Source organism: Argentina silus (assembly GCF_951799395.1).
Source record: "Argentina silus genome assembly, chromosome: 4".
NCBI lineage: Eukaryota > Metazoa > Chordata > Actinopteri > Argentiniformes > Argentinidae > Argentina > Argentina silus.
This window is the reverse complement of record NC_139658.1, coordinates 18,202,303-18,215,192: the sequence shown is the minus strand read 5'-3', so window position 1 is coordinate 18,215,192 and position 12,890 is coordinate 18,202,303. Positions and strand designations below refer to the sequence as shown.

The 12,890-nt window shown below is 42.4% G+C and overlaps 1 protein-coding gene across 2 annotated transcripts; it reads left to right on the top strand.

The window, feature by feature from the left end:
• The first annotated feature begins 382 nt into the window (after positions 1 to 382).
• On the top strand, positions 383 to 12,342 carry dgkab (diacylglycerol kinase, alpha b). Of its 2 annotated transcripts, none has more exons than XM_083668615.1 (24): positions 383 to 517; positions 2,160 to 2,257; positions 2,374 to 2,450; positions 2,593 to 2,737; positions 2,890 to 2,964; positions 3,129 to 3,178; positions 3,297 to 3,371; positions 4,092 to 4,208; positions 5,698 to 5,815; positions 6,049 to 6,137; positions 6,414 to 6,524; positions 6,613 to 6,711; positions 7,036 to 7,107; positions 7,290 to 7,363; positions 7,476 to 7,550; positions 7,846 to 7,931; positions 8,023 to 8,112; positions 8,259 to 8,419; positions 8,623 to 8,687; positions 8,818 to 8,908; positions 9,105 to 9,291; positions 9,499 to 9,619; positions 9,758 to 9,818; positions 9,996 to 12,342. In XM_083668615.1, the coding sequence occupies exons 2-24, from the start codon at positions 2,179 to 2,181 to the stop codon at positions 10,074 to 10,076; spliced, it is 2,199 nt and encodes a 732-aa protein (XP_083524741.1). In that variant the 5' UTR covers positions 383 to 517; positions 2,160 to 2,178; the 3' UTR covers positions 10,077 to 12,342. The 2 variants fall into 2 exon arrangements, with proteins under 2 accessions (XP_083524741.1, XP_083524742.1); XM_083668616.1 differs by having other exon boundaries at positions 2,124 to 2,257.
• The last annotated feature ends 548 nt before the right edge of the window (positions 12,343 to 12,890 follow it).

Here is a 12,890-nt window from a genome sequence, read left to right as displayed (position 1 = left end):
CTGACGCACTTCATTTCTGTATCTATCCATGTCAATCTTTGTCAGTACGTTTGTGAGATTTATGGTTTCATTAAAATTAATTGAGAATTTATGGTGCTTTGGTGTGTGAAATGTCTTGCTACTTCTCCCGTAGTTACCATTCCCCCAAAAGCGTTTTGAAAACGTTGCCTGGTAGTTCTCAAAATGACACAACAGCGTGGCCTCTTATCACACGGATTTATTTACCTTCAGTATCGTAGGAATGTGCTACTTTTCTACTTCCCTCTCTGTCACTAAGTGCAAGGCGGTGCTACTGTAACTTCGGTCAACCCCCTCCCCCGCCCACTCCTAAATCCCTTATAATGCTCTAATGCACTTGCTCAATTGTGCCATATACGGTCTATTGATAAACGGCTTTACTACTCTAAGTCTTCGACTAAATTGAAATTTTTATAGCCTACTGTTAGTGGACATCGCATTTATCTGATCCGCTAGACCTCGTCACCTCATCCGCTGTATTAGAGCGACAAGCATCAAGGTAAGTCCATGCGATTTCTTTGTAAACTATTGACGTTTCAACCTTGTCAAAGTCAGTGCGTCTCTGTTAGTGCATCTCTAATCCTAGACTAAAATAAATATATCCAATAGAGAGTGATGTAGTTCAGGACTACATTTATATTGAATTAAAATAGATTTAAATGTTAGCTGTTGTAACGCAATGTTGTTGCTCTTGTCTTGAAATGTTATGGTGCTCGACCTGTTTTCCTACCATTTCCACTGTAGACTCATCGCATAAAAGTACATCTACTGAAAGAAAAGTACATCTACTGAAAGGGGTGCAGTCATCTGTACTGAATACATTTCAAATACGGGCATATGAAATTAGCTTGTTGTTACATAGATAGATAGATAGATAGATCTATTTGATAACCCCTGCTTCGGTTCTGAAATGTCTGTTATGTTTTTATGACCCTCTCTTTCTGGCTTCAATAAACAGTACACTTACTTGATTGCTTGTTTTCCTACCAGAAGCCTTTTGGTCTCAGCAACTTTGAGGGTGCTTCTCAGCATCCTCTTCCCAAGTCCTCTCTTTCATCTGTGATGACTTAATGACCCACACAGGATAAGTAAAAGCAATATGGAGGATGCTGGATATTTGCTCATAGTCTTCACAGTTTTTCCATAAGTGTAAATTAATGGAAGGAGAGGTGGGCACTTTAGACATATTGAGATGCATTCTTTGCAAGCTATTTTCTTAGTCACTATAGTACATACATTTCCAGAAACCAACTTTCCACTGCTCAAATTGTTAGTTAAAGTACCTCAAAAGTCCCCCACAAAGGTTTTCTCAGATTTTCTCTTTGTCACCCTCAGGCAAGAAATCATATTATTCAATACAAAGAGGGAGCTATATGACCTCAATGACATTGTTGATGAAAAAACAAACAACCAATGGAAACTTGCTTATACTTATTAAGTGATCTTCTCATTGGTCAAATCTTGTTTTCAGACAAGCAGCAGTGTGCATTATGTTTTTATTAATCCCTAATTAGATTTTCCCTTAAAGTTTCCACATCTACAGTAAGGTAGTCAGATCAAAGTGGAAGAATATGAGAATACAAGAATCCTTTTCCTCAAATGATGAGAGTCATGCAGGACTCATGAACAAACGGGAATGTTTACTGGAAACTCTTGCGCCCTCCGGAAGGGATTCTCTTAATTGGTAGGCTAACCCCAAACACTGGGTGGACCAACTGAACCATGGCACTGTGACCGTGCCTGTCTCTGCTATTTGAGTATGAGACCATAGCTAAAATCACTCAATGAACTACAGTACCTGATCTGAAAACAGGATCTGTATGGTTTTGACGGTAGTTTTTGGGTGTGAGGAGGTAAGAAAACAACAAAACAGCATGGAAATGACACCGGTGTGGTGAAATATCTGGTACTTCTTGTATGGGCATGAATAGGGACACGGATGAATGGGGACAAACCTGTTACTGGACACGCCTCGCTCTAGTGAAACACTCTCTGACTGACATCGGCTCCTCCCCCTCTTCACTGAATATAGCCTACATGCTGTAGTTCTAGGCTCACAAGTGGACTACTTACCTACTGTTTTCATCTTTCACCACTCACAATAGGTCACTTTTCTCTCTCTGCCCTGTCTCCTTGCCCAGTGTGAGTGAGTTGGTTACTATGGACTCGCCTACAGACGACACAGAGGGGAAGGAGTTGAGTCCTGTGGACTTCATTCAGCTTCAGCAGTATATGGAATGTGAGTGCAACACCACCATTCAGAATAGACCCTTAGCGTTTCTCTAGCCTGTCTTTTCACTGTTTATGAATGCGTTTATGTGGTATGTTTGTATCTCTTCTGTTGGCCCTTTTCAGATAGCAGTTTGAGAGTGAAAGATGTGATGAAGGAGTTCCATGCTGGTGGGCGGCTGGTCCAACACAGGGTTGGAGAGGTGAGCTGAAGAGAGGGGTCCATCCCACCACACCGCATTTGTTCAGTCAATGTGACATGCCTTCTGTAACCCTCTGTATTTCTCTCTCTCTCCCCCATCTCCTTATGTGGTCTCTGACATCCTGCTTGACCTTGACTCCTAGCGCATCGATGCGGTTGGCTTCTATCATTTCCTCAAGACCTACTTGGAGGTGGAGGATTTCCCTGTGGATTTCGGCCAACGCCTTTTCCTCTACTTCCAGAACACTGAATGGGATGGGTCTATGAGGAGCCCTCCACCCAAAGGAGGTGAGTCTCTCTTTTCAGTATTCTATATACTATGTCTACTGTATATACTGCACTTAAAACCTTACTTGTCATGTATACCCCAGCACTTTCTTTTAAATTAATAAATACAAAAGTCAAGTCTGTCTGAGTAATCTCCATGTTGTGTCTGTCAGGAGGGGTCTTTCTCAAAGATTTGTCATGTTACTTCTCTGTACTGGAGGAGGGACAGCCACGAGACAAACTGGAATGTGAGACCTGGCTTTCCACTTATTAAGTTTGTCTGTATGATGATATTTATTCTGTGATTGTTTATCTTATTTCATTTGCCTGGTAGAGGAGAGACAAATACAGTGAAGGATTTGTTATTGATTTATTCAATAATGATTTTTTTCTTTACCCATTGTGCTTTCAGATACTTTCAAACTTTATGACAAGGATGGCAATGGACTCCTGGACAGTTCAGTAAGTTACTGCTAACTTACAGAAATGGAACACACTGTATGACTTGTATTTTTTAAAGTGAAAAGGTTGTGAAAGCATGCAATCCACCCTGGTCATCTATTTGTTTTCTCTTGATTAGGAAGTGGATCGCATTATCACACAGATGATGCGTGCGGCAGATTACCTGGGTTGGGATGTGACTGAACTCAAACCAGTAAGACAAACTCCCTGTACAATTTTATCAATGCAAACATGCCATACCTATGGGAATATTCGATGGTCCCTTTTTAAATCATTATGCTACAGAGTTTCTTTCTGCCAAGCACAGGCTATGCAATTCAAAACATGCATTGTTGCAATGCAAGACAGTTTGTTTTTGCATTATGACTGAAACATTCAGTAGTTCGCAGTTTTATTTAATAAGGCCTATTGTCTCCACTTAGTGTAAATACAGCCTTTGCATACAATTGACTAGCGATAGAAACAAAAAATTGCCTGGTTAAGGGCTGGCAGTGAATAGTGTATTTACAGCGCACGCTGCCAGGCCTGACATTCAATCAATTATGATGACGAGATAACATAACAACATTATATTATTACACACTTAGTATGTGTCAGATGACAGTTTATGTTCAGCAGATGAAAGGCTGTTTTATCTATCTAAATTCAATTTAAATCAATGTCAGTAATTGGAAGAAAAACCTTCAACGAAGGCATTGATCGTTATTTTAAGTGGGTCCAAATCCTGTTGGTAAATAGCTTAGCATTGAGGTTCAGCAACAATAGATTTAACAATAGACTTGTTTTGCGAAGGATGGATATATTTTTATTTGAGTGTGTAGGGCTAACAGGGACAGAGAACAGAGATACTTTGTGTGTTGTGATTGGTCAGGGCCTAGGGACAGGAATCTAATGGTGACCTCTAATTGGCCAGGTGCTGAAGGACATGATGACGGCGATTGATGCAGACAGCAGTGGGACAGTGACCCTGGAGGAGTGGGTGAAGGGAGGCATGAACAACGTGCCTCTGCTTGTGCTCCTGGGACTGAAGGTAAGAAACTTACAGAAGAAATAAATTATATCCAAAAAGCACCGGAGCTGGACAAAACACTTATCCAGGCAGAGACAGAAAGCAACAGCCAGACATGGGTCAACTGATAAACTCAACTAGTTACATTACAGCAAACAATGCTCTCATCATCTCTTGCAATGTGTACTGTACTACATGGGTCAACTTTTCAATATAGCTTAATTTAATTAGATTACAGTGCATTCGTAAAGTATTCAGACCCCTTCACTTTTTCCACATTTTGTTATGTTACAGCCTTATTCTAAAATGTATTAAATTATTTTTTCCTCCTCAATCAACACACAATACCCCATAAAGACAAAGACAAAACAGGTTTAGAAATGTTTGCTAATTTATTAAAAATAAAAAACTGAAATATCACATTTACATAAGTATTCAGACCCTTTACTCAGTACTTTGTTGAAGCACCTTTGGCAGCGATTACAGCCTAAAGTCTTCTTGGATATGACGCTACAAGCTTGGCACACCTATATTTGCGGAGTTTCTCCCATTCCTCTCTGCAGAAACTCTCAAGCTCTGTCATGTTGGATAGGGAGCGTCGGTGCACAGCTATTTTCAGGTCTCTCCAGAGATGTTCGGTCGCGTTCAAGTCGGGGTTCTGGCTGGGTCACTCAAGGACATTCAGAGACTTGAAGCCACTCCTGCATTGTCTTGGCTGTGTGCTTAGGGTCGTTGTCCTGTTGGAAGGTGAACCTTCGCCCCAGTCTGAGGTCCTGAGCGCTCTGGAGCAGGTTTTCATCAAGGATCTCTCTGTACATTGCTCCATTCATCTTTCCCTAGTCTCCCAGTCCCTGCCGCTGAAAAACATCCCCACAGCATGATGCGGCCACCACCATGCTTCACCGTAGGGATGATATTGGCCAGGTGATGAGCGGTGCCTGGTTTCTTCCCCCTGGTTTTTGCTCTGACATGCACTGTCAACTGTGGGACCTTATATAGACAGGTTTGTGCCATTCCAATCATGTCCAATTGAATTTACCACAGGTGGACTCCAATCAAGTTGTAGAAACATCTCAAGGATGATCAGTGGAAACAGGATGCACCTGAGCTCAATTTTCGAGTGTCATAGCAAAGGGCCTGAATACTTATGTAAATGTGATATTTCAGTTTTTTATTTTTAATAAATTAGCAAACATTTCTAAAAACCTGTTTTGGCTTTGTCATTATGGGGTATTGTGTGTAGATTGATGAGGGGAAAAAATAATTTAATCCATTTTAGAACAGGGCTGTAACATAACAAAATGTGGAAAACGTTAAGGGGTCTGAATACTTTCCGAATGCACTGTAAATGTCATCATAATGCAATTTATTATTCCTGTGTATTCCACTATCCATCTACATTAGAGCTTGGTTGACTTCATCAGAATGATGTCTTGTTTTACCTGGTGTGTTGTTTACCTGACTGACTGACTATGTAAACAAAACAAATGCTTCTCTCCTGCTCCCTCAGATGGCAGAGAAGGATGGCCAGCATGTCTGGAGGATGAAGCATTTCAACAAGCCGGTCTACTGCAGTGTGTGTCAGAGCATGCTGCTGGGTCTGAGGAAGCAGGGACTCTGCTGCGTTGGTGAGAGCTGCTTGCAGCCACTAGGAGGCGACCTTTAAGTGCCTCATACAGAGATCTATATTAGAAACGCTTGTACAGTCTCATAGACTCAGACAGGGGGTTTATTGTGTCCCATTGCTGAACATCATTTTCTGTACTGCCTAAAAAACTGCCTAAAAAATGCAATGATCAAATAGTTGTTAATTGTTACGTGAATTGCAATTGCAATGGGAATTGCCTTGTTTTTACTCCAGTCTGCAAGAACACAGTCCACGGTCGCTGTGCTAACAAGAACCCTGATCCATGCACCCACACCTTTGTCAAATCCAAAAAAGAGATTGGGGTAAGACATCTCTCTCACAATTATCTCACATATTTTCATTTTAGGAAGGGTTACATTTCCATGTTTCATTTTAATCAATCAAGTATAGACAGAAATCGTAAAGACAATCCTTTATTGGTTCCCCTGTCTTAGTGAGTGGTGTTTATTAGTGACTTGATCATATCTATCCACCTCTCTCTTTCCCCCTATCTGTCTCTTTCTCTTTGCCTTACTTTCCATCCCTCTGTCTTTCACTCCCCGTCTCTCCGTCTCTCTGTGTCTGATTCTGTGTCCCAGGTGCCAGCCCATGACTGGATCAGTGCTGACTGTGACTCCAGTAAGTGTCAGCTCTGCCACAAGAAGATCAAGACCATGGCGGGGAAGTGTTGTGCATGGTGCCACCAGATGGTGAGGAATGTGTGTGTGTGTGTGTGTGTTGCGCACACGCTCAGGGTGAGAAGGATCTCTTTGTGAGTGAGTGTCTGTGTCTTTTTAGCGCCATGAAGACTGCGTCGCCTTCGGGTCATCAGCATGTGACTGTGGGTTGCTAAGAGACCACATACTGCCACCTTGGGCCATATACTCAATCTCAAAGGTACTGTCCTCAGTAATATATGCCATTTAGCTGATGCTTTTATCCAAACCGACTTACATTGCAGTGAGTGCATACATTTTTCAGTATATATGGTCCCAGTGGGAGTCGAACCCACAACCTAAGCGTTGTTAGAACCATGCTCTACCAACTGATCTACAGAGGACCACAGTATCTTACATAATGAGATCACACCGTTTTTAATCACAGAGACAATGCTTTTAGCTGAGAGTTAAAAATAACAGCGGCAGATTTTGTTAGCCCACTAATACCACGTGTTGTCTGTCGCTCCCTGTGCCTCTAACTCTCTCTATCCCTGTCTCCTAGGAGGACGGTGGCCCCAGTTCCCTAGAGGACACTAACCTGTTTAACATTACCATGGATGGACACATTCTGCAGGTGCGGTCCTCTCACTGTCAATCACAAGGGCACTGTCAAATGTTCACCTAACCTGCCCTACTGCCCTCTTAACATGGCCTACTGCCCCCTTCTCACTTCACACATCCTAATGATAACGTGAAATCAGTCTGATATGAATGTAGCCCAAAGTATATTTTTTCCTCCCCATATTTTTTTTGCAGATTGCTCCAATTCAAGACACCCACCCTCTCTTAGTGTTTGTGAACCCAAAGAGTGGAGGCAAGCAGGGGGCAAAGTAAGAATACAGTAGAACAGACATTATGATACAATACCTACTTTGCACTGGTGAAACTATCAGTGTTGCTTTCTTCAGTGTGTCTGAATGGGACTGTAATTGTGTGTTCCAGAGTGTTGAGGAAGTTCCAGTATCTACTGAACCCGCGGCAAGTTTACAACCTGTCCAATGGAGGACCTGGCCCAGGGTACAGTCCACTTTAACCAAATAAACAAATACACGTCAGTCTGTGTCACTTTGTTTAAATGACATACATAATCTGAGGCTAACATCCAACATTGACAATTGAATATGGCAATCTTTGATATTATTAGATCCATTAGGAAAGATGGAAATGTTTGGTAGATTTTGATCAACTTCTGTCAAGTGTCTAGTGTGTGTGTGTGTGTGTGTATGTTTATATTGGCTGTCTTAGACATGGATTTCATTCATATATTATATATATATTCATATGATTTCATAGTCTATATTTGTCATTCCAGACTTCATTTCTTCCGAAACCTGCAATACTACAGAATCTTGGTGTGTGGTGGAGACGGCACCGTTGGCTGGATTCTAGATGCCATAGGTGTGGCTCACAATCCTTTGTAAAACAGTATTGAAGCTTAAGCCGCAGTGCTTTTCAAAGGCTTGAACAACGGTTCTGTGTGTGTTTTCAGACAGAGCTGACCTCTTGGTGCGCCCCCCAGTGGCTATCCTCCCCCTGGGCACTGGGAACGATCTGGCCCGCTGCCTTCGCTGGGGAGGAGGTGAAGGCTTTACTCAGTCACCATCATTCCTTTGCCTAACATAATGACTAGTTCTATGGGAAGCATAGACAAGGCGGACCAGTTTGTCAGTCTCGTATTGATAGTGTTTTCTTTTTCTGTTGTGTTTGTGTGTAACCCCATACAAGGGTACGAGGGGTCTGATCTGACTGAGATCCTGAAGGAGATCGATGGGAGCGTACTGGTGCCCATGGACCGCTGGAGTGTGCAGGTGATCCCAGATGACCCCCAGGAGATGGGAGACCCTGTGCCCTACGAAATCATCAACAACTACTTCTCCATAGGAGTGGTGAGACACAACCTCAAGGTCTTCGAATAGAGTAGAAAAATGTTAATGTCCGCAGTGTGGACGTTTTTCAAGAGCACTTTGTTATTGAAAGTATTTCACGTCCATTGTACATGGTCTAGGCAGGTTGGCTGTGTGGCTGTTTATTTCAGTCTGATCTTTAAACACCTGTGTGTATGTAAATACTGTGATGTGTCTTTTGGCAGGATGCATCTATTGCCCACCGTTTCCACTCCATGAGGGAGAAGCACCCTCAGAAGTTCAACAGCAGGTGAGAGGGAAAAAGCAGGGAGAGAGGATTAAGTTTTTTTTTAAGAATATTATATCACTTTGTGAGTTTCTGTTTTGTTTGATGAGCAATGAAAAAGTGATGCACCTTTATTTTGTCTGTTGATGGTAAGGACAAAGAACAAGCTATGGTATTTAGAGTTTGCCACCTCAGAAACCATCTCTGCCTCCTGCAAGAAGCTGAAGGAGTGTCTTACCATTGAGGTGAACACATACAAATCTTAAATCCAGATATTCTAGTTCTGTGGTTGAAAAGCAAGATTTAATTATAGTTGATGTTATCAGTTGATCTCTATGTTGAACGACTGCCTGCCTGCCTGCCTGTCTGTCTGTGTGTCTGTCTGTCTGTCTGTTTGCCTGCCTGTCTGCCTGTCTGCCTGTCTGCCTGTCTGTCTCCCAGTGCTGTGGGATGCCCCTGGACCTCAGCAGTTGGTCTTTGGAGGGCATAGCTGTCCTTAACATACCCAGCATGCACGGTGGCTCCAACCTATGGGGCGAGCCGAAGAAGACTGACAGGGACAGCATGTCAGAGAAGGCGCCAAGTGAGGTCATCACTAACCAAGACATTCTGAAAATGAGCTTGCAGGGTAGGGCTTACATCACATGGAGACTCTCCATTAAAGATGCTTTTAAGTTATTAACATTACTGTTTACAGTGATATTGTCTTGAATACTGGTATTGTCTCTTTTCTTCACACACAGACTCTTTCGATAAGCCTATGCACCAAATGTGATTTGCTCTGTAAGCCGCAATGTACATGAGTATCCTCTAAATGAATGAACTTTTCCCCCAGACCTGAGTGATAAGCGTTTGGAAGTGGTGGGGTTGGAGGGAGTGATAGAGATGGGTCAGATCTATACTGGACTGAAGAGTGCTGGACACAGACTGGCCCAAACCTCACAGATCACCATCAGGTAGACCTGCTCCACCTGATTATACTGCCCCCCTCCGCACACACACACACACACACACACACACACACACACACACACACACACACACACACACACACACACACACACACATAAACTCTGTCTCTCTCCCCCACTCAGGACACATAAAGCCTTGCCAATGCAGATTGATGGTGAACCCTGGATGCAGCCTCCCTGTACCGTAAGTGTTGGTGACCATACAAACACAAACACACACAGTATGCCACAACAAAAACAAAGTTTTCTGTGGGCTATGCCTATAAGACTCTGTGTGACAAATTGAATTGTGACAAAACTAGGCTTGCCTGGTACATCCATAATAATCTGCTTCTTTAACATCTCTCCCTATTTTTCACAGATCCACATCACACACAAGAACCAAGCCAACATGCTAATGGCTGCTCCTACTAAACCATCAGGCTTCTTCCACCTCAAGTAGAACAGCTTCTCAGCCACTGCAAGAGAAGCCCCCCGAGAACAGCTCCAGTCACTTTGTTCAAGGCCCATGGTCCACAGGACCGGACACCTGAGTGGGATAATGATGAGGCTTGCTCACCCTATTGCCTCCTGTGGCAATAACACATGATAAGGTTTCTGTTGTGTTGGCTTGTTCTCCTAGCAATTTTAAAGTATTTATTATCTGTGTATTGTGCAAATGTTTGTAATTGATGATATCATTCCATAATAGGCTATTTCATAATATGGATTACTTTCATATTGGTTGCCTTGTAGTTTAGTTAAGTTTCCCAATCTTAATAGGCCTCTGTTGACCCTTTGGCTGTTTTTATCATGGTACTGTAACATTTTACATGTGCATGTTCTTGTATCGACATTGATTAACACAAGTAGTCTGTGTGTCTTTATAATGTCTTTCACCACGGTTAATCTAATTATGTTCATTTGACTTCATCAGTAAGTTTCCTCTGTGGTTACTAAGACCACTGGGAGTATCATTTATGTTGCTCGACCTTCAGAAGCTCACTCATCACTTTGTCACCCAACCACCGCTTCCTCTTTATCGCTAACTAACTACCTTTCTGCTTAGAGACGTTAGTTTAGCGATAACTAACTACTGAGATAGACGAGACATTTTTTTTGCTCATAAAAAACAACAACTATGTAATGTAATAAATGTATCTACCGCGGTAAGATATTTCATTGAAACAGACAGCAATTGAATCTCAATGTCAGTTCCAAGAGGGATATACTGTAGGCCTACGTGACTGAATGTGGTTTTAGAAAGGGTGGCTATGGCCACGGCCAGCTGTCATAGCAGTGCTGTGCCACCCAGAAGATGTTTGTGTTTGTTGCGTATAGGTGTTAATGGCACTGGCCTTCCAATGGAGCACAGAGACAAGTCACTGGTTGTACCATAAACTCTTTCCACCACTGATAGTGGCCATGCTTGGCTATTCCCAGTCCTGGTGGGCTAGTCTTCAGGAGGATTCCAACATTAGAACTCGTCAATGTTTCAATGGAGTGCAGTGAGAGATCAGAAATAGGCAGTTTATACATTCTTAATGCCAAGTGATGTTGATGTTCAGCACAGGTGCATTACCTATATATTGAATTACCTGGATATTCTTTGTCTTTATGTCAAGTCACTTAGTCATCACAGTGTTTAGTCTTAACAAACAAAGCAGAGCGTTATTCCAGTCATTATGTGTGGAGGTTGAAATAAAAACCAGTGTAACCACATGGTATACCCCTGCAGGAGTGGAGTCTGACACCCCTCAAGTGCTGTCGGCCATTAATCTAGAAATACACACGTAGCCCTCTTCTAGGTCATGTGAAATGAGGACGTCCCCTAGATGTGGAGTACACGCCTCTCCACCTGTTAGTCTAACATGACGGAAAAAAGAGTCATGTGTGACATGTAATGCAATCTACACAGAAAGGTTCTCACTGCTGGCCCCATGACGCCTACAACTCGTGATGAATTTTTACAATCCTACAGAGCATGATTTGTGTTGGGATCATCATGTGATATTGTGCAGAGAGTTTTCTAAGACAACTTGTGAGATTCTGTTTGTGTCTAAGTACATGGCTTACTGCATGCTATAGGCAGTTTGAGGAATGGTACAGAACTGCTGTCAAGCTTGACTGGGAAAATGAAATCATGGCATGGAGGATTTGTCCTGTAAAGATATGAGAAATACTGTGGAACACATCGATAGTCCTAGCTAAGAGATCACCCTCTCCATCAGAGATGTGGAGTGAGTGATTATGATTGAGGTCATAAAGCTATGATTTTACTGTTCTATGAGATTGTGGGTAGAATTAGATGTTCTGATTGAAGTGAATAAAACAGAAATCTGGTATAGACTTCCATTGTCTCTCATTAGCATGTAATGCCCTCTTGTGGTGGTGCAATAATGTTGCTACTGTAGCTTAGGCCTAGCGCTCCAGAACATTAAGACATTCACTGTCACTGTTAAAGGAGGGTGGGGGGGGGGGATCAGAACTTATTAGTTAAAATAATCTTCTTGTTATGGTCATGAGTGTTCTACTACAAGGAATTTGTGTAGAGGAGAATGCTATAAAGATTAAAATCAACATGTCAAGGCGGTGTGAATATGTGTGTGCATATGTTCCTTGTGTATGTGTATATTACAGTAGTACAGTACAGTGTGTCACTGTTTTAATGTGTATGATGTGATGATAATGTGTATTAGTGTGTATGTTGTGATGTAAGGTGATGTCAAAGGCAAATTTCAGACAATAAAAAAGACAATAAAGTGTATTCTATGCTTTTCTATTCTATAATGTCATATTCTTCTCTAGTCATGGGATGCAAAACAGTTATGGGCATTTAGTTGAATTGTTGATGGTTGCTTTGTTAGTGCCCAATGATACAATGCACCTAAGGAGGCCAACACGTGGCGAAAAGTGCCACGTGTTGAGAGAGCGAGAGAGAGAGAGAGAGAAGGAAAGTGGAAGGGAGAGAGAAGGGAAGCTCTTAAATTGGTGGAAAACAAACAATAACAGTATCATGTCTGTAGCATCTGCTCATCTCCCTGATGAGTGAAACATCATAATAGTCTCTGGGAGGCATGGGGGGGGCATACATCAGGAGGTGTTCTGAGGGGTGTGGTGGGGTTAAGGTTTATGTTACTGTGCCTCAGTTTTATGGGAACACGTGGTTAGTTACTAGATCCACTACCCACCTCCCCTCTCCCTTGGTCTACTACCTCCTTCTCCCCCTTACTTTCTCCCTACACATCACACTCCCTCTCCCTATTTCTATCCCTCA

Coding starts and splice junctions, on each gene's coding strand:
- dgkab (XM_083668615.1), top strand. CDS start 2,179: ATGGACTCGCCTACAGACGACACAGAGGGGAAGGAGTTGAGTCCTGTG. Junction 7,932..8,022: donor CTGGATTCTAGATGCCATAG/GTGTGGCTCACA, acceptor GTGTGTTTTCAG/ACAGAGCTGACCTCTTGGTG. Junction 8,909..9,104: donor AGGAGTGTCTTACCATTGAG/GTGAACACATAC, acceptor TCTGTCTCCCAG/TGCTGTGGGATGCCCCTGGA.